At 35.1% G+C, this 21,651-nt stretch overlaps 1 protein-coding gene across 17 annotated transcripts in view; it reads left to right on the forward strand.

The window, feature by feature from the left end:
• LOC105481778 (MYC binding protein 2) overlaps nucleotides 1-21,651 on the forward strand; it is a 285,288-nt gene that overhangs the window by 237,607 nt on the left and 26,030 nt on the right. For 14 of the 17 annotated variants that reach the window (XM_071081184.1, XM_071081190.1, XM_071081187.1 and 11 more), the window contains 10 exons: nucleotides 1,320-1,477; nucleotides 2,549-2,748; nucleotides 3,948-4,097; nucleotides 8,352-8,512; nucleotides 9,553-9,709; nucleotides 9,897-10,121; nucleotides 13,017-13,082; nucleotides 14,833-15,072; nucleotides 15,371-15,469; nucleotides 21,513-21,593. In XM_071081184.1, coding sequence (XP_070937285.1) covers nucleotides 1,320-1,477; nucleotides 2,549-2,748; nucleotides 3,948-4,097; nucleotides 8,352-8,512; nucleotides 9,553-9,709; nucleotides 9,897-10,121; nucleotides 13,017-13,082; nucleotides 14,833-15,072; nucleotides 15,371-15,469; nucleotides 21,513-21,593 — 1,537 coding nt within the window. The remainder of the gene's footprint in view (nucleotides 1-1,319; nucleotides 1,478-2,548; nucleotides 2,749-3,947; nucleotides 4,098-8,351; nucleotides 8,513-9,552; nucleotides 9,710-9,896; nucleotides 10,122-13,016; nucleotides 13,083-14,832; nucleotides 15,073-15,370; nucleotides 15,470-21,512; nucleotides 21,594-21,651) is intronic. The other 3 variants (XM_071081186.1, XM_071081200.1, XM_071081198.1) reach the window with 1 other exon arrangement.

The following is a 21,651-nucleotide window of genomic DNA, read 5'->3' on the forward strand; positions in this document are numbered from 1 at the left end:
GAGGCAAGACAGCCTTCATAACAAGGAATTACCTGTCCCAGGGTAGCCATTCAATTAAAGCTGTCATCTCTGCTTTCTTCTTTGGATTTTCTTGTGTTGCTTGAATTCTTTCACAAGCATTATTATTTTTTTGTAAAAAAAAGAAAAAAAAACAGTCACTTTTTAAATTTGTGTAATGTTTTCTTTAAGTTAGTAGAAAACTTCCTCTGAAAACAGAGCAAATGTCTGTGCTTTATAGTAACACCATATATAAAGTGAATTAAGTTAATGTTTCCCTGTCTTCTAGTCATTCTGGAACCAAACAACCTATACTAACACCCAGGGACATTTACTGCCAATCAGTTACGTACAATGTTTATAGTCTATGCAAACAAGAATGTACATAAGCTTAGAGAAGTGGTGAGTAAAGAAAACACCCAGGCAGTTAGCCATCCGTTGGAAAATAGACAATTTTACCAAGGGACACAGGATTTCAAACCTGGCTTGAATGATGGAAAAAACTCCAGAACCAAAGGTGAGCAAAAATATTCCAATTTGAATTGAGGTGACAGAAAAAGGAGCTCACAAAAAGAATAGTTTCTAAATTTGTTTTAGAGAAATAAGAAAGAGAAGAGATTTCTCTTTTTTTTATAAAATGTGTCAATAAAGGAAATTATATAGCTCAAGATCTTAATAACTTTTTAAGTATTTTTAAATGTTGCTTTAATAAATAGAAAAACTGTTAGTTTACTTAAGCCTGAATAAAACCATTAAGTTCTTTTATAGAGTATAAATACAGCACTGGTGCCAAAAATCAGTTTGTTCCCTCTCATGACACCTTGATACAGCCATCCTCCAAGGGCTTTGGGCAGTGTTTCCCAAGAGTAAGAAACCTCACAGAACACTGAAGACACCAAAAGAAAACTTTGGAGCCAAATTTTGCTTCCTATTTTATTAGGTTTTCATGTGTACATAACCATTTTCTTTCTATTTGGTGCACTTATGATTGTATCTGCCTGTTTTTCCTGAATATTACAACACATGAGTTCCACCCCAGTGCTTTTGATTCTAAAAGGAGCTTGGAAGCCTTTCTTCTTTTTCATTTAATATGCAAAGTAGATTTAAGAAAACCACAAGTTTTAAGGTACAATGCTGAAATCGGTCCAAATGTTACTGCATTTGAAAAGATCGAATTATGATTCAGAGAGAGATTGTCAATTTGGCTTTGATTTTGTTTCTCCACGTGAAATCTTGAGTCACATATTTTGCATCATTATAAGTGTAGTTACATTTCATTTAGCTCTTCTGAGTTTGTATCTGTTGTATTGTTCCATCTACAGTTTAGAAACCAGTCCCATAACTGATACTGATCTTGCAAAGAGAACTGTCTTCCAAAGATCATACTCAGTTGTTGCTTCCGAGTATGATAAACAACACTCCATTTTACCTGCACGAGTTAAAGCCATTCCTAGAAGAAGAGTTAACAGTGGAGACACTGGTAAGTATGAGGATAAAAAAGAATATTGAGTGATCTGACTACTACAAATAATAAAGAAAATGGTTTTATTTGCACATAATTTTTAAAATTTAATTTTTGAAGGAAAAGGCATGGGATAATTTCTAACGTGTGATTGACATTCCCTCTGTGTGACACAGCTATAAATGTGCATCTCTAAATTTTGCATCTCAGTTGAAGGGAAATTGGTGATTGTTCAAGAATAAATTGGCCTTTACAATCTTACTTCTTAGGTATCTAAGCCAAATGTTACAGCCATTATCCCTTCCACTAAACTTGTGGACCGGCAGTTCCAGTGATGTACACATTCACGGTTATCTCTCCACCCCAATAGAAGCTTGTAACTCTTGCAGCTGCCATCATTCTAAATAGATAAAAAAACTTTGGGGATATAAATAGCCCTTAATCAGTTAGAAAAAAAAAAAAGAAGAAGAAGAAGAAGAGTTACATGATCTGGACCAATTGGTATCAATAGCCCCAAATTGGGGTGGGGATTCTACCTCAAGAATAATTAAAGAAACCCAAGAAGAACAGGATAATATAGTGATAAATTGTCAGAGAAATCACTTGCTAAAATGAAGATTTGGCCTAAAAATGATAGTCAGATGATTAAGTATTTTATTGAAGACTTTTAAGAAAAACATTATTGAAAATTGCCCAGCAATTTATAGGTTCATTCAACAAACATTTTTGACCTCCTGTTGAGAAATGTTTCTTATAAAGCCATCTTTTAGAAAGTGATGCAGATGAGATGTAGATTTCATTTAGAATATAAATCACTTAGCTTTTAGAGTGTTTTAGAAAATGTGAACTGTAGATTCAGCTCTGGATTCAAAACCCACCTCTACAACTTAATGGCTATATGACTTTCAGAGAGTAACATATTTAATCTTTCTGAACCTTGGTTTCTTCCTCAGTAAAAGTTGAAATTGTTATGATTTGTGTCATGTGCAAAAAACCAATAACAAAGGCTCTAAAGTGAATATGCTAGATATTATCTTAAATATATATGCACTGCCTATGAAAATTAATAATTTTCTTTTTCTTTAATAGAAGTTGGTTCTTCCCTTTTGAGACATCCGTCTCCTGAGCTTTCTCGGCTAATCTCAGCCCACAGCTCTCTTTCTAAAGGAGAACGAAATTTCCAGTGGCCAGTTTTAGCTTTTGTTATACAACATCATGATCTAGAAGGTCTTGAAATAGCAATGAAACAGGCCCTAAGGAAATCTGCTTGTCGAGTTTTTGCTATGGAGGTATGAAGACATTAATGAAATTACTGATTCCTTGATCATACAAATCATGTGATGATTCTATTTAATGATGCCACTTTTTTACCAACAGAAATTGTATGAAATTAAAAGGCATTAGCCAATTAAAAGTATCAAGTGTTCATATAAAAATTAGACTCTAAAGTTTGTGAATATAAACGAATTTAGAATTTCATATTTCAGCACTCTAAAGAAATTTATTTCTGTATTGCTTTATTATTTGAATCTTGAGATTATCTTTTTTAAAAGCTTTTATACACTCAGAATGTCATTTTATTAGAAGGAAATGACAGAGTAATCATGGAAAGAAGATAAGGAGTAGGGCTTTTGAGTTATAAGTGAACCAGTAATAACTTCTCTGGGCCTTTGGCCTCTGGAAATAATAGGATTACTGTATATTACAGGCCTGTATATAGTAAATCTTTATTTTTATCAAATGTGATAAATAACTTACCACTTCATGGATGGTAATTATATGAATATATTTAAGTAAATGGTTGCTTTCGTAGAGCTTGAGATATGCTTTGTGTTCATCCAGATGCAAGTTGGAAAAAATGTGCTTGAATAAATTAATATTAAAAAGAATTTTCAAAGTAAAAAGTGGTTTGAAAAAGTGTTTTGGTATTGTATTTTAGAAATTATTTTTCCTATTATTTAAAATTAAAACCCCAAATTATTAACTGTTTCAAGTTCCGTGTGCTTTCAGTGAAATAAAGGTCAGATTTTCAAGGAGCCAAGCATAGTATCCCATGATTGTAATCCTAACACTTTGGGAGGCCAAGGAGGGAGGATCACTTGAGCGCCAAGAGTTTGAGACCAGCCTGGGCAACATCGTGAGACGTCATTTCTACAAAAAAATGTTTTAAAATCAGCTGGGTGTGGTGGTGCGCGCCTATAGTCCCAGCTACTTGGGAGGCTGAGGTGGGAGGATCATTTGTGCCTGGGTGCTTGAGGCTGCAGTGAGCCCTGATCACACCACTGTACTCCAACCTGGGTGACAGAGCGAGACACTATCTCTTAAAAAGAAAAACAAATAGTAAAACTATAAGGTATTACTTTTTTTAATTAAAAAAGATTTTCTAGCATCTTTCTTTGAAGCCCTAATCCTTGGAGGTACTTTATTTCTGAGTACGTTTTAACTCATGTATTTTATTCTTAAACTCATTTAACTATCATTTCTTCAGGCTTTCAACTGGCTTCTGTGTAATGTCATCCAAACCACTTCTCTCCATGATATTCTGTGGCATTTTGTGGCATCACTGACTCCTGCACCGGTGGAACCAGAGGAAGAAGAGGATGAAGAAAATAAAACAAACAAAGAAAGTTCAGAACAAGTAAATGAGATTTTTATTTATTTTGATTGTGCATATTTTTGTAGAAACTGGTAGTATACCTTCAAATAGTCCAATAATTTGCACAAAATCATTCACAGATCTAACTTGAGCAAAAAGAATATTTTAGTGCTATGGGCAAAGTATTAACAGTGAGACCTGGATTTTATAGAAGGCAGCCTGTATAATGGACAGAGCATTGAACTAGGGCACTAGGAGCCTGAGTTCAGCCTCTTTTCTACCCTGTTGTAGTTGTATGACTTGTAGGCCTTGGTTTCCATGTCTGTAAAATGAAAGAGTAATCTAGATGGCATTTATCTTATTCCCAGCCACTCTGAAATTATGTGAATGGCATTTTAGGATAATTTCCAAGGATATCAGGCAGCATTATCATAGTCAAATTCTTAAAACTCACAAGGAAACAAGATACCATGAGCAAGAACTAGCAAAAACAATAGGCAGCAGAAATAGACCCTCAACAGTGGTTGTAATTGTCTGTGTAAATGTAGAATAATGTGTTAATATGCTTAAAGAAATAAAAGAGAAACTTTAAAATATGAGAAGAAATTGAAAGAAGGAATATAATGATGAATTTGATAAAGAACTAAAGAAAATGTAAATATTAATCTAAGTATAATTGATATTTTAAAGAATTAGTTTTGAGATTTTATAGCATGTCAGTGAAAAAATTGGTTAAATATAAGAGAATGACAGATTTGATAAAGAACTAAAGAAAATATGTAAAAATTAAGTATAATTGATTTTTTTTTTTTTAAAAATCAGTTTTGACATTTTATAGCATGTCAGTGAAGAAATTGGTTAAATGTAAGAGATCTGCAGAAATTATCTAGACTTCAACACAGAAAAAGTAAATAAAAAATACAAGTTGCTAAGAGCAATGAAGGGCAAAATGATGTATAACACTTACCTACTTGGAGTTTCAGAAGGAGAAGACAGAATGGAAGAGAGACAGTATTTAAGAGTTAATACTTGAGAATTTCCCAGAATCGATTACAGATAACAACCCATTTCAAGAAGCCCAGTAAACCCCAAGCAGAATAAATACAAATCATAGTGGGCAAATTATAGTGTATTACCTGAACACCAAAAACAAAGCAAGAGATCTTTTACACAGCCACAGGAAAAAAATATTAGCTTTCAAAAGAGGGACAGTGAGAATAATTGCTTAATTTTCGGTAGCAACATTACAAGTTTGTTTGTTTAAATACTGAGTTTGTTTAAAAGGCTGTCAGTTGGCTTTTTTCAACATGCTGAAAGAAAATGCTTGTTAACCCAATTGAAGGGTCTTTGAAGAACAAGACCAAAGACATTTCCAGAATAAAAACTGAAAGGAATGGCCAGGGAGTGTCAATGAAGAGAAAAGAAAGTGTAAATATGAGGGCATATCTTAAAAAACATTGACTATGTAAAAAGTAATGATATGTCATGGTGATCTACAAAATGATAAAAGATCAATCCTGGATATGTATCTACCTAATACTGTAACCTTAAAAAAAGTAACAATTGACAGACTGCAAGGAAGAATAGGACAGTCTGCAGTTACAATGTGAGATTGTCATATACCTGTAACAGCTATCTGTTCCTGCATAACCACCCCAAAACTCACCGGACTAAAACAGTTGTTTATTTGCTCACAGTCTGTGGGTTGGCAATTGCAGCAAGGCTCCACTGAGAGGAAGGGCTCTTTCCTGTTTTGGTTACATAGTGTGCTTCAAGTGGTATCCCCTGAGCTCTTTTATCCTCCAGGATGCTGGCCTAGGTTTGGTAGATGCCAGAAGCATTCAAGAAAGCGAACACAGAAGCTGCAAAGCCAAAATGGCGAAGACTAAACTCAAAAACCATGCTTCTGCCACCTTCCGTTAGCGGGTATAATTCACAAGGCCGGTCAAAATCAAAGACTGAGAAATAAACTCCACCTGTTGATAGGAAGAGCGACAGAGAATTTGTGGCTGTTTTGTGCGTAGTACCATAATACTCTTTTTAGTACTGGATAGGTCAGGCAGAGAAAAAGAATCAAATAGTACACAGATTTGAATGATTGACAGTCTTGATAGAATATACAAAACATTGCATATGGTTGTTTACATTCTTTTCAGATACACACAAATGTCTATGGAAATCGACTGTTTACTGGACATATGAAACAAGTTTCAACAGACTTTAAATAATTGGTTTTCTTCCTACCATGTCCTCAGTCTTTATTGCTAGTGTATAAGAATTAGATAACAAAACAATAACAAGAAAAATATTGAAATGATGGAAATTAAGAAACGCTTCCAAATGAGTTGCATCAAAGAAGAATTATAACAGAAAATATTTTAAATGGAATGGCAATAATAGTACATCTCAAAACTTGTTGTTTGGCAGAGTTCTAGTTATAGTTATGATGGAACAGCCAGTGTCAGGATTAGTTCTTATAGTAAACAACAAAAAGCTGGACAAAATATTTAAAACAATTGTTCATAGGCTCTGAGCAGTGACCAGTACAGGGCTATAATCCTTGAGAGAAGAAAAGTGCATGAAGTGAGCCCCACAATCGGGAAAAGAGCCCAGCAGAGTATGTTGGTTGTGTTGGCTGAGATCAAAGTTTGGGGCTGTAACTTTGGGATGTGGGAAGCACGGCACCAGTGCTATAGAGCTGCAGAAAGGGAGGCTAAAATTTTTGCATAAAAATATCCCTGCCGTCCTGGCCACTGTTAGACTGGGCATGCAATTTCTCTGGAAGACCTAGCAGTGGAAATGAATCGTAAACTGAGAAATGAACAGATTCTTAGCTTCAGAGCTGGGTTCTAAAGTTTTAGCCCAACCAGAGGTGGGGTGAATGAATACTCCTGGCATGCACCTGAAACCCAAGAAAGATCATGCCCAAGGAATACACACCATGCCTTAGGAGTAAGGGTAATGCCTAAAATCAAGGGCAAAACTGAAATAACCCCAGTCTAACAAAGTTGAATGCCAGGTCTTGATGGAATCTAGATGGCCTGCTATCTCCCTGTAAGAACTAAACTACATTCTTTAGAAGAAGATAATGTAAACCAGAACTTCTGTATCAGTAATCAATAGATACACAAAGAAGGAGGTAAAAAGCAACCATCTTTTAAGTAGCTCAGTGACATAGTTTAAAAAGTTTGATGAGCTTACATTGGTAGCAAGATGGAAGAACAAACATTCTTTGCTGTGGAGTAGCAGCTTCTTAGAGAATGGTTTGGTAAGATCTATCAAAATTCACATTAAAAATCATTCAGTAATTCCACTTTCATGAAGTTCTCCTTGTATATGCATGTGTGAAAAGACAAATATACAAGTTGATTCATTGCAGAATGTTATATAAAAACAAAAGATTGGAAACAGCCTAAATGGCTGTTCTGAAATGGACTGATGAAATAAACTGTGGTATTTTTATTCATCAGAATACTATGCAGTAGGATAATATATGTTACATACATATCTAATAAGTAATAATCTCAAAGATATATTATTGTTAAAAGGGCACAGATCAGTTTGTTTAGAGTGCTGCCATTTGTATAAATGAACAATATTTATAGACAGCTCAAGAAACTGGTAATAGAAATTGCCAGTGGGAGGGCACCTAGGTGGCTGGGCTTTAAAGACAGGGAGACTTTTTATGATTTTTTTTATACCTCTTGAATATTTTATTATGATGTATGTTACCTACTCAAAATGATAAAAAGTTATTCCATAGTTAATATTATTAATGGAGCCATCTGAGGGTTTGAATGAGAAATGAAATTCAACACCTGCTTCTCTTTCCTAGCTGTGGTCCATCTGCCTAGAAAGGAACTTTTTTTTCTAATTCACATAAAAATGCTATATGAGTTAGTGGCCACCCCAACTTTTAAACATATGTTATTTTTTATACATAAACATACACGCAAAACATACCTACATATATGTATGTGTGTATATACATACACGTATCTGTATATGCACACACACTACACATACACATGCATACACATATGGATTCACCCTACAGGTAGATTTGTGAGTACACTAGAATGGATACATTTACTCATTTGCATGCTGATTTTACTTGTGACTAAACTTACAGCTTTTTTCCCTAAAATAATACAAGCATAATTAGTTAACTGGATACAATTTGGTTTTGTTGTTTATATTTGTGTTACACGACCATTTTTTAAGTATACATGTCTTTTGTGAAGAAGATTCCTTCCAGCACACACACTGATAAACTTGTTTCAATTTCTGCCTTAGGAGAAAGATACAAGAGTATGTGAACATCCACTCTCAGACATAGTGATTGCCGGGGAAGCTGCTCATCCTTTACCACACACCTTTCACCGCTTGCTGCAGACCATCTCAGACCTTATGATGTCTCTCCCCAGTGGCAGTTCATTACAGCAAATGGCCCTGAGGTAATTTTGTATCCACATATCCTAGGTACATTGGACAAGAGATTTTATGGATATTCAAAGTATGAAATGCTCCAAAAAAAAGCTCTTTAAATAGTAAGATAGAATCCCTACATTATACAGATGGTGCCTCCCTCCTTATAGTCATAATTTTTAGAATGGTCCTTCCTCTTAGTTAACACTTGTTTGCCCTTCTGTAAAATGTGGCTAATGTACCTCTTAGTGCCCTAAATTATCACTGTAACAATCTCCCTCACTTTCCCCACTCTCCTACCTCAAATCACTTAAATGTTCTAAAAAGAGAGAGGGAAAGTGAAATCTCAAAAGCAAAAACCAAAATAGAGTTTTGACTTGAAAAGAATCTTAGGAAAAACAGAGCCTGTTTATATGCTGCCAATCCTGAAAGCACCTTAAGGAGCATCACAGATGCTCAACAGATTCCAATTTCAATTTGAAATGTATTGAGAGTTTAGCATTGCTTTTACACTGTGAACCTTGTTACTAGATTCACATACTGGACTCACACTTATAAATAAATTCTCCTAATTAATGTGTACAAGAAATAGATTGATGGAATGACTGGGCTTCCCATGTTTCTAATGATAAGACCAGTGGAAGAGAGATTTCTCTTTGTCCTCCTCACAAGATTTTTGAAATACAAGATACATTATACCCTGATGAATTAGTATGGCATTATAAGATTCATGAATTTGAGGGGTCGTGACAGTTGGTGTAACACTTGTTTACACAACAGATTCATTACCCTTTTTACTTCTGTAGCCTTGATCTTCATCTGTCTAATTTTTTTATATTTAAAATGGGTCAACTTTCCTTAGTTTTACCTTGTTCCAAAGAAGTTACCTTTATTTCTCAAAAACAAAAATAAGAGAAATGATTTTCTTCCCTGAATTTTTAAAATTTCTATATTTTACTAGAACATTAAAATTTCTTGAGCTATTAGCTACAGAGTACTCATCTAAGAGTTCCTTAGATATTCCTGGAAAATAATTGTTTCATATATTGCTTATATATCACCTTTTTAGGTGCTGGAGTCTCAAATTCAAGCAGTCTGATCACCAGTTCCTTCATCAGAGCAACGTCTTTCATCACATTAACAATATTTTGTCAAAATCAGATGATGGTGATAGTGAAGAGAGTTTTAGCATCAGTATACAATCTGGCTTTGAAGCTATGAGTCAGGTCAGTCATTTCACAGTTATTATCCTGGTTGTCTTGTTAGTTAATAATACATCAAAGGAGAAACTGTAAGTTATTTATAGTCAATTTGATCCTGTCTTCCATTATGTTTTATCCTATATCTGTTTGTTTTATCATCGTGGAAGATTTGCTTTTAAGTATCATAAGTACTTGTATTTGTTTCTGATAGGAATTATGCATAGTAATGTGCTTAAAGGACTTAACCAGCATTGTTGACATAAAAACTTCAAGCCGACCTGCCATGATTGGCAGCTTGACAGACGGCTCCACAGAAACCTTTTGGGAATCAGGAGATGAAGATAAAAACAAAACTAAGAATATCACCATCAACTGTGTAAAAGGAATCAATGCCCGCTATGTGTCTGTTCACGTGGACAATTCTCGAGATCTTGGGGTAAGAAAGCAAACTTGATTTATGACTCTTTATCTCTTTTCAGACCTTTAGTATTCATACACTCTCATTTCTGAATTTAGCAACAAGCTTTATCATCTGGAATTTCACCAACCAAACGTCATTGCTATAATCCCCAAATCTTAAGTCTAAAAACAAATTAATATGATGCACTGTGGAATTCCATTTCTGAAAAGAGATCTGATCACAAATATACCATGGCTACAGCTAAGCAAAATGAAAGTCTGCTCTACAATTTTCTGCTCTCATGCCCTTGGGTTAAGATTTTCCTGTGACCTGGAAGTCCTCCCCTTAAACTCCGCTGAGCAGTTCTCCCAAGGTCTCTCAAACTCAGCAGAGAAATTCTAAGTAACTCCTCTAAAAAATTATTCTTTCCCTCTGCTGGGTTTTTTATTGTATTACTCTGGTGGCACCTAATAATAGTCTTTGACCTGTAGTGTAATGAACTTTTTTTATTATTTTTATTTATTTATTTATTTTTTTTTTGAGATGGAGTCTCCCTCTGTCACCCAGGCTGGAGTGCAGTGGCACAATCTCGCCTCACTGCAACCTCTGCCTCCAGGTTCGCGTGATTCTCCTGCTTCAGGCTCCTGAGTAGCTGGGATTACAGGCACACACCACCATGCTTGGCTAATTTGTATATTTTGTTTGTTTTGAGACGGAGTCTCGCTCTGTCGCCCAGGCTGGAGTGCGGTGGCACGATCTTGGCTCACTGCAAGCTCCGCCTTCCGTGTTCACATCATTCTCCTGCCTCAGCCTCCCAAGTAGCTGGGACTACAGGCGCCCACTACCATGCCTAGCTAATTTTTTGTATTTTTAGTAGAGACAGGATTTCACCATGTTAGCCAGGATGGTCTCAATCTCCTGATCTCATGTTCCACCCACCTCGGCCTCCCAAAGTGCTGGGATTACAGGCGTGAGCCACCACACCCGGCCTAATTTTTGTATTTTTAGTAGAGACAGGGCTTCACCATGTTGTCCAGGCCAGTCTCGAACCCCTGGCCTCAAGTGATCTGCCCACCTCGGCCTCCCAAAGTACTAGGATTACAGGTGTGAACCACTGCACCCAGCCTATCTTTAAGTGTCTACTTCTTTGCCACAGTCCTCATGAAATAAATAAGTTTCAGACTGTCCCAAATAATCATAATTTATATTCTCTTTAGCCTAGTTCGTCCACATGTTTCAACTGAGTTAAATATTCTTTTATAAAAGGCACTAAAGAAAAAAGAGTCCTATTTACTTGAGTGTTAACAACCAAGAAAGAAATAGCACTAACTGCCAGACTGCCTTTCTTCTACCCCATTTAGAATTTTTTTCCTCAGAATGGATGTGGCTTTTTAGCAGATACAGTATTAATGGTTCCCTTGAACCATTGCCTGGCTCCTTCTGTGTTATTTGCATATTTCCTTTCTCAGGAAGAGCCACAGTGGTAGGATTGGGTCTCAGATAACCTGGATGCAGGCCAGTCTGCAATCAGAGCAACCTCCAACTCCTGTACATCAGTGCAGGTTCTATTCCTCCCTGGTATTGAATAAGTAAAAGAGGCTTAGCTATTTCCTCTTCAGACCCAACAATTTCCCCTGGTGTAACTACTTTATCTTACTGGCAAGTCAAGTGTAACAAAGTAAAACATTTTTGTGACTAGAACTCAGTGTTCAGTGCAAAGCTATCTTTGGCTCATGGTACATTTTAAGGCAGGACATACTCTCCCTCAGAACAATGATTGCAATCAATTTAACATTTCTGTCTTTTCTAAGAGGAAATAATCATAACAGTATTCATTTTCAAAATCCCCAGCATGTAAGCTGACATCTACTTTCCTTTTAAGAGGCTTCCTCTATGTTATAGGTTGAGCATTCCAAATCTGAAAATCCAAAATGCTACAGAATCTGAAACTTTTCGAACACAGATGGGACACTTAAAGGAGATGCATATTGGAGCATTTCTGGTTTTAGATATTCAGATTTGGGATGCCCAGCCAGTAAGTATAATGCAAATACAGTATTTCAAAATCCTAAAAAAAAAACCCTAATCCAAAACACTTCTAGTCCCAAATATTTCTAATAAAGGATACTCAACATGTATGTATGTTTTCCTTGAGTTATGTACCTCCGTGTTCCCCAGTCTGCCTACCACAGAGCCTTGTACACAGCGTTTGTTGATTTGAATTTGAATTGTATCAGCCTACAGCACTCATATTATACAACTCTCTAAGGAATTAATGTTAATCTATTTCTTGATGTGCTTTGCATAAAACTTATTCAGCCTTAAGATGTTTGGCACTAGTATGAACGTGTATTGACCTTGTACTGTTTGACATTTATTTTGTGTATTAATGTTGCCTTCCCTAGTTTGGCAAGTATCTTGGGGGATAAAACCTCCTCTTGTATATCCTATTTCAAAACTGTAAGGAAGTCTGGGTACATTGTGACACTCATACGTATTTGTTAGTTCAGTTAGCTTCCCTCTTTATACTTCCAAAAGTAATGAGAATATAGCAACAAGAATCTGACGTAAGTGACAAGCAGATTTGTTGAAAGGCTTCATGAGAATGGAATCTGAATATTTACTTTGAATGAGGAGAGGGAATGTCAAGCTATGAGAGAGCACGTGGAGAGAGGCTGAAATGTGCAATTTAAGATGGAGTTTGTGAGAATAAGACTAAAGTTGTAGGAACCATGGTTAGTTGGAGGGATGGGGTGGGGTCAATCAGGAAGGATCATAAGAGACTGGCAGAAGATGTGGTATTGATGTGGTATTGGTAGGTCATGAGAAACCATTATAAGTTCTGAAGCAGGAATATAGCATAATAACTATATATATATATATATATAAAATTGTATATATAAATATACCATTGTAAATTGTCTATTTCAGAATAAAGTTACCTCAATGACCTTCTTAACTGGCAAAGCAGTAGAAGATTTGTGCAGAATAAAGCAGGTAATTAAAATTCTGTCATAAATGTTTTGCTATCTAGAGAGAAATTTCTTCTTCTCAGCCTTCACTACTGAATTCCACCTTTGGCACACAACCAAAGTATTATAGGGAATGATCTATTTACAGAACACTAAATTGACAAGTGGTCCATACGTAGGAATAGTAGCCACCATCCCTGTGCTAGACATCTCACCTATTGTCCTAAATGTTCCCCAGTCATGAGCAATTATATTGTACCTACAGTCTGCCATACCCCACTCCCCAACACTCAAGGTATTTTTTTTAATTAATTAATTAATTTGTTTATTTATTTATTATTATTATTATACTTTAAGTTCTAGGGTACATGTGCATAACGTGCAGGTTTGTTACTTATGTATACTTGTGCCATGTTGGTGTGCTGCACCCATCAACTTGTCATTTACATCAGGTATAACTCCCAATGCAATCCCTCCCCCCTCCCCCCTCCCCATGATAGGCCCCGGTGTGTGATGTCCCCCTTCCCGAGTCCAAGTGATCTCATTGTTCAGTTCCCACCTATGAGTGAGAACATGCGGTGTTTGGTTTTCTGTTCTTGTGATAGTTTGCTAAGAATGATGGTTTCCAGCTGCATCAAGGTATTTTAAAATTTATCACAGATCTCATTCACACTTAAAGCCTTAATTCACCTATACTTTAGTTAAAACAGGTTATTGTCCTCTGGCCTGAAAAATCTGTCTGTTATAACACTTATAACAACGCAGCTATATCCAGGTTGCAAGTCAGTTTAAACCAACTCTAGAAACAAGTTTTATCTAGGCATGTGTCTGAGCAGCTCAAGCTTCTCCCTTACTTGTGTTAGTGAAACTTTGTCAAAATTGTTCCTCGCTGACTACTTTATCTCACAAAAAGTTGGCCAATTTCTTGCTCGCTTGCTTGTTTTCAAATCACATTGAAGGAATGAATTAAGATTTTGGACTAAACATATAATAAATGTTGTTTAAATTGTTAAAGAATTTGGGAAAATAATCCTATTCAATGAGATTGTGTTTGTTTATACTTAATACCCCTTTTAGAAAATTGACATTATTAATTAAAATAATGTCAACTTAATGTCTATGTAAATCACATAGAAATCCCCAGGTCATTTCTTGGTTATTAAATGCCATAAGAACAGTTTTTATTTTATGAAGGGAATAGTGTCAAAAACTATTTCACAGTATATTAACATTTAATCCTTGAAAAAAAAAGTCATATTCTCAATGGAAATTAGTGAAATAAGGAATCACAAGTGTGAAGTTATATATTATATAATTTTTGTTCAAAAGTAAAATAAGTAACTGCACATTAAAAGTCCTGTATCTTTAAATGGTTCTTTAATGTGAGGATGCACAAAAAAAGATTCTGATCTTGTAATGTTTCTGCTTACAGACAATACAGGTAAAGCACAGTCATATAAATTATTTGTAATTATTTCAGTCATATAACTTTGCTTGGAAGCCATATGGTAGTCAGGCCTGGATTTTAATTCTCAATTCCACCTTTTACTGAAAATCCCTTAACCTGTGTTAACCTTAGTTTCTTCATCTGTATATAGCTACTATAAATAATATCACTTATCTTCATCAGGTTGAAATAAAATAATCAGTGTGAAATAACCTTTACTCTGTACAATTCTTTGTTATTTGAGCTTGCTGATACCAATGCTAAATCTAGCACAGTGATAAAAGTGATCCAGCTGAAGCAGGTTCCTGCCTCTTTTCTGCTCAACCAGGTTGATCTGGATTCCAGGCACATTGGCTGGGTAACAAGTGAACTTCCAGGAGGGGATAATCACATCATCAAAATTGAATTAAAAGGCCCAGAAAATACACTCAGAGTTCGACAAGTCAAAGTCCTCGGCTGGAAAGATGGTGAAAGCACAAAAATAGCTGGCCAAATTTCAGCCAGTGTGGCCCAGCAGAGGAACTGTGAAGCTGAGACTCTGCGAGTATTCAGACTGATTACGTCTCAAGTGAGTGTCCTTACAACATAGTCTAGCACGGGATAATTGATGTAATATATTTTAAGAGTGTAACAAAATGTTCTGTGAAACTTGTTATAGAAAATTCTGGCTACAAATGTTGCCCATTTTTTCTTTTCATAGCCCTGAACACCTGAGTTTCATGCTGCATTTGTAATTAAGAAAAGTAGTAGTGTAAATTAGCAACAGTAGTATATTATAAAACCTGTGGAATCAGCTGATGAGTCCTCTGGCTATTACAGTGTTAATGCCTGTCATTAATTCCTTCTCACATGCATATCTTCATCAGGTATTTGGAAAGCTCATCTCTGGAGATGCTGAACCTACACCAGAGCAAGAGGAAAAAGCACTATTGTCATCACCTGAAGGAGAAGAAAAAGTATACAATGTATTTATTTGTATTCTAAAGATATTTCTTTCCCTTTTTGTTCTTTTTTCAGTGAAATAATTCATGTATTGTATATTTTGATGGATATGTAATAATAGTTTTATGCAGTTCATATTTTTTCTTAGAAGATGAAGGAACTATCTAAAAGAAATTCATTATTCATGTATAATCTAGCTAATATTTTAAGTAACAGCAAATTTGCTCTATGCTTTGGGTTTTTGTGTTCATTTGTTAGCATTTGTAAAATTTACTTAATCATTTCTGTGCTATACCCCATCAATTATCTTCTCCCTCTTCCATTGTCCCTGTCCTTCACAGTTCAGCTCAAAAGTACTGTCTTCTTCATGAACTTTTTTATGATTTATCTTCTTCTTGAAACTTGTTTATGATTTCCCCAAACAAAAGCAGTTTTCTCTCTGCTGGAGTTCATAATAATCTGTATGTGTCTCTTCTTCATTTTTCTCTTATGTTTATCTACATAGATGCTTTACCTCTTCTACTGAACCATAGCTTCTTAAAGACCAAGTCCATGCCTAATTTGTGTTGTATCCATCATGGTATAGTCACATACATGTTCAGTAGATTTTTATTAGAATAACTACTCTTTATTACTGCTCTTGAAATTTCTTCTAAAAATAAAGTTGCTTTACTTTTTTGGTCCTCACTAAAACACTATACCTAAGACTTTTGTACCTTATCCATTTCCAAAAAGAGAAGTCAATTCTGACTAGTCTCAATATTCTAGTGTCTTTAAATGCTGCAAATAATCACCTTGGCAGCCCTTTGAAAGATAAATTTCAAGGATTTCCCTTGTCTCATCCTGTGTTTCCTAATACAGTAGTAGCTAAATCATTGCCCTGTTTTTGTTTGAGGTCTGAAAAAATAAGATTTCTTAAATGCTGGTAACTTCTTTCAGCATCTTTTGGAGATATCATTTGAATGACTATAAGACTGTGTAACTACCCATTAAATCAATTGAATTTTAGCAAATGTCGACTCTGTACTAAACAATTGTGAGAATGGCAAGCCCTCAAAAAGCCTGCATTCTGTTCTTGGTTATGAACCCTCTGCATTCCCCTCACCCCCCAAAAAGAAATCAACAAAGATGCTACATAGTATATAAGCAAGTTATTAAATGTGTGAAAAAATTGCACATGACATAGGCTTTCAGAGTACCTTGAGATCATTGTGCCTTGGAGTGGTCAGAGAAGGCTTCTTAGAGGATGCTGGACTTGAGTTAGATCTGAAAGAGAATGAAGGGATTCAAATGAGATTAGTAGAGAGAATGGGAGCAAGGACTGATCGGAAAGACTCGCCTAACAGTAGGAGAGTGTACGTTGAGGAGTTAAGGCTGAATAGGAAAGGTTATACTGTCACTTGGGTGCCCATGAAATAACATGATTTTTAAGATAATCTTTTTTTTAAGTTAGATTATTAAAGCATAATTTACATACAGAAATTCCTCATTTTAAACTGTATCATTCAATGAATTTTTACTCGTGTACACTAATGAAATCATTATCACAATCAAGTTTGTTTTGTTTTGTTTTGCTTGAGACAGGGTCTCTCTCTGTGACCCAGGATAGAGTGCAGTGGTGTGATCATGGCTCACTGCAACCTCAACCTCCCAGGCTCAATGGATCCTCCTGCCTCAGCCTCCCAAGTAGCTGAAATTACAGGTGCACGTCACCGTGCCCGTCTGATTTTAATATATTTGTAGAGATGTGGTTTTGCTGTGTTGCCCAGGCTGGTCTCAAACTCCTGGGCTCAAGCAGCCTGCCAGCATTGGCCTCCCAAAGTGCTGAGATCACAGATATGAGCCACCATGCCCAGCCCACAACCAAGCTTTAAAACACATCACTCCCCAAATTTCTCTCATGTTCCTTTGCAGGCAATCCCCCAGCCTCACACTTAGAACCTAGCAACTACTGAACTATATTCTGTCAGTGGTGTGTTGCCTTTTCCTGCATATTATATAAATGGAACCACACAGAATATAGTCTTTTGTCTTGTTTCTTTTCACTGTAGTATAATGCTTTTGAGATTTATCCATGTTGTAGCATGTATCCATGGTTCGTTCTTTTGGTTGCTGAGTTTTCCATTATATGAATTTGCCACAATTTGTTTACCCTTTCATTTTTTGATGGATATTTGGGTTGTTTCTGCTCTGTGGCTACTATTAGCAAAGCTGCTGTGAACACTTACATACAGATCTTTGCAGGTCTTTTACCAATTATGTGTTTTCAAATATTTTCTCCTAGTCTGTGGCTTCTCTTTCAGAGAGCAGAAGTTTTCAATTTTGATAAAGTCCAGTTTTTCTGGGGTTTTTGATTCTTGATTTTTGTGTGTGGTCTAGAACCCAAGGTCACACAGATATTCTCTTCTTTTCCTTTAGAAATGTTATAGTTTTGGTTATTTTGTTTAGAACTGTATACATTTTAATTTTTATGAACCCTCTGCATTCCCTGTGAACCCTCTGTGCAGGAATTGAGGTTTACCTTTTGCATATAGATGTTCAATTGTTCTACTACGATTCATTAAGAAGACTATCATTTATCAATAGTGAATTTACCATAAATGCGTAGATCTGTTTCTGGACTCTATTTTGCTCCATTGATCCATCAGACTGTCTTAATTACTGTAGCTTTATAAAAAGTCTTGATATCAGGTTCTAACTTTGTTCTTTATCTAAGTTATTTTGGCTACTCTAGATCTCTTGCTTTTCCATATAAAGCTTAGAATCAGCTCGTCCGTTTCTTTTAAAAAAAAAAAAAAAGGATGGAATTTTGACTGGAATTAACACCAAATTGATAATTTAGGGAGAATCACCATGTCAATAATATTGAGTCTTCGTATCTGTGAACATGATATATATCAGGGGTTTTTTTTTACCTCTTTTTAAAGTTTCTCTCAGCAGTGTTTTGTAATTCAATGTACACATCTTGTACATATTTTATTAAATTTATTCCTAAACATTTAACGTTTATAAAGCTATTATAAATGGTATTTTTTATTTCACTTTCCAGTTGTTCATTTCTAGTATATAAAAATAGAATTGATTTTTGTATATTAGATTTCTACCCTGTGATCTTAAATTTATCTACTAATTTCAGAAACTTTTTATAGACTCTTTGGGGTTTCCTCAGATAATCCCGTAGTCTTCAATAAATTTGGGTTTTTTCCTTTCTAAACTCTATGACTTAAATTTCTTTTCTTATTTTACTGTGTTATTGCATTGATTAAGCCCTTAAACACCATGTTGAATAGAAGTAGTGAGAACAGATAGCTCTGACTTGCTCTAGATCTTGAAAGTATAAACCATTCATTATTAAATGTGATGTGAACTATAGATTTTTGGGGGGTAAATGTTTTTAATAAGATTGAAGAATTCTTCTATTCCTAGTTTGCTGAGAATTTCTATCAGAGTGGATTTTTTTTTTAAGAGATCTGATCTTACTCTGTCACCCAGACAAGAGCACAGTGGTACCTTTATATGTTTCTCTTTCTCCATTTCTTTTATTCAGTAAGATAATCCATATATTGCTATGCATTTTAGTCAACATGTGATATTAGCTTATATACAGTTCATTTTCCTTAAATGAACAAAAAAACTAGGTGATAGTAGCTACATGACATAGTGCTTCTTTTAGAGGTAATAAAAATGCCGTAATATTGACTGATGATAGTTGCACATATCTGAATGTACTAAAAACCATTGAATTGTATGTTTTAAATAGGTGAATAGCATGGTATGTGAACTATATCTCAATAAAGATTTTTTTTAAAAGCAAAAATAAATGATGAAAGAAGTAAACAAGAGTAAGATGAAAGAACTATCTAAAAGATTCATATATAATCTAGCTAGTACTTAAGTAGCAAATTAATGCTCTATTCTAAAAATTCACTTTCTTTAATAGATAACAGGACTGTTTCAGTCATCTGTTTCTTTTTGGGTAAGCTTTAGTAGTTCTGACACTGAAGCAATTTGTCCATTTCATCTAAGTTTCTGGATTTATTGGCATAAGTTGTTCATAATATAACCTTATGTCCTTTTAATATCTGTAGAACCTGTAGTGATGTCTCTTGGTGATTTGTGTCTTCATTCTTTTTTTCTGAAATAGATTCGCCAAAGATTCATCCATTTGATCTCTTCAGAGAACTAACTTTTTCTTTCATTGATTTTCCTCTATTTTTGCTTTTTTAAATGATTTCAGCTCACATCTTTATTTCTTACCCTGTGTTTGCCTTGTACTCGTTTGTTCATCTTTTTCTGACTCCTTAATGTCCAAGATTAGATCACAGACTCCAAGACCTTTGTTTTCTCATCTAAGTATTTAATGCTATTATTTTCTTCTAAGCACTATGTTAGCTGCATTTCACAAATTTGGGGTATTCTGTTTTTATTTTCATTCAATTCACAATGTTTTCTTATTCCCATTTTGATTTCTTTTTTTTTTTTTTTTTTTTTTGAGACAGAGTCTTGCTCTGTTGCCTAGGCTGGAGTGCAGTGGTGAGCTTGGCTCACTGCAAGCTCCACCTCCGGGGTTCACGCCATTCTCCTGCCCCAGCCTCCCAAGTAGCTGGGAGTACAGGCGCCACCACACCCAGCTAATTTTTTGTATTTTTTTGTATTTTTTTAGTAGAGACAGGGTTTCACCACGTCAGCCAGGATGGTCTCCATCTCCTGACCTCGTGATCTGCCTGCCTCAGCCTCCCGAAGTGCTGGGATTATAGGCATGAGCCACTGCACCCGGCCCCATTTTGATTTCTTCTTTGACCCTTGGGTAATTTAGAAGTACCTTGTTTAATTCCCAAATATTTGGGAATTTTCCTGTTAGCTTTCTATATTATTAATTTCTGGTTCAGTTTCATTGTGGTCAAACTATATACTTCATATAATTTCAGTCCTTTTAAAATTGTTAAGATTTGGATTCTGGCCTATAATATAGTCTGTTTTAGTGAATGTCCATGTGCACTTCAAAAGAATGTGAACTCCACTGTTGTTCTTTGAGGGGTTCTATAAATATCAGTTAGTTCAAGCCGATCAATAGTATTCAAGTCTTTAAGAGCCTTAATATTCAAGTCTTTAAGAGCCTTACTGGTTTTTGGTTTTTTGCTTATTTACTTGTTCTATTTGGTACTGAAAGAAGAGTTTTGAAGTATCCAACTAACTGGATTTGTTTATTTGGAATTCATTCTACCTGGTAGCTGATCTCAACATTCTGATGGACTCCAAAAAAAAGTTTTGGTTTTGTAGACGATCAGCTTTTTCCTCATTGTTAGGGCGAAAGGGACATTCTCTTGTGGCTCTCTATCCTAAGAAATGTAAAACCAAGCATCATTTTTGATTCTTAAAAGAGTTTCTTCAGTTTTCTTACCTGTAAAGTAGGCACAATATTACAGTTTACCTTCTGGGGTTGTTGTGAAGATTAAATAAGATTTTGGGTGTGTGTGTGTATGTGCGCGCGTGCATGTGTGCATGTATGTGTATATATACACACATATCTGTCACTTAGAAGAATAACGTGCACTATAATAATAATAAGCCTATAAAATTTTAGTCTTTATTTTTTTCCTTATGATACATTTCTTTGATGACTGTTAGTGTTCCAATAGCTTAATTTAAGACCACCATCATCACAGAGGTTTGTTAGAACACTTTCCTTTTAAACAAATGTTATTTTCATGGATTGTTCTTCAAGCAATTAAATGTGGGATGTGAACTAATAATGTTTATAATTTAGAAATAGGTTCAATCAAAGCAACTCAAATTGACTACATTGAAGAAATTTGTGAAAAGATAATATACTTCTCTGGATTTCTTAAGTTCTGAAATTTTGTTCTTTTTATGGTCACTTTGGCCAATAGTGATTTCTTCAAACTTTATCCTTTGTCTTAGCATTATAAGCCTCAATTTAAAATAAATTTGCTTTAAAAATATATACACAAAATTATTTCTCAAGATACTTTGAAATATCAAATATACAAATTTTATTTAAAGAGACCGCTTCATTCTTTCTTTTTCTTCTTTTTCTATGTAAAGGCAACATCAGATGCTGACCTGAAAGAACATATGGTTGGAATTATATTTAGCAGGAGTAAGCTGACTAACTTACAAAAACAGGTTGGTTAAGAGCTATTTCATTGTCTTCATTAGTTTTTTTGTTTGTTTGTTTGTTTTG

The sequence above is a fragment of the Macaca nemestrina genome, chromosome 16, assembly GCF_043159975.1.
Source record: "Macaca nemestrina isolate mMacNem1 chromosome 16, mMacNem.hap1, whole genome shotgun sequence".
NCBI lineage: Eukaryota > Metazoa > Chordata > Mammalia > Primates > Cercopithecidae > Macaca > Macaca nemestrina.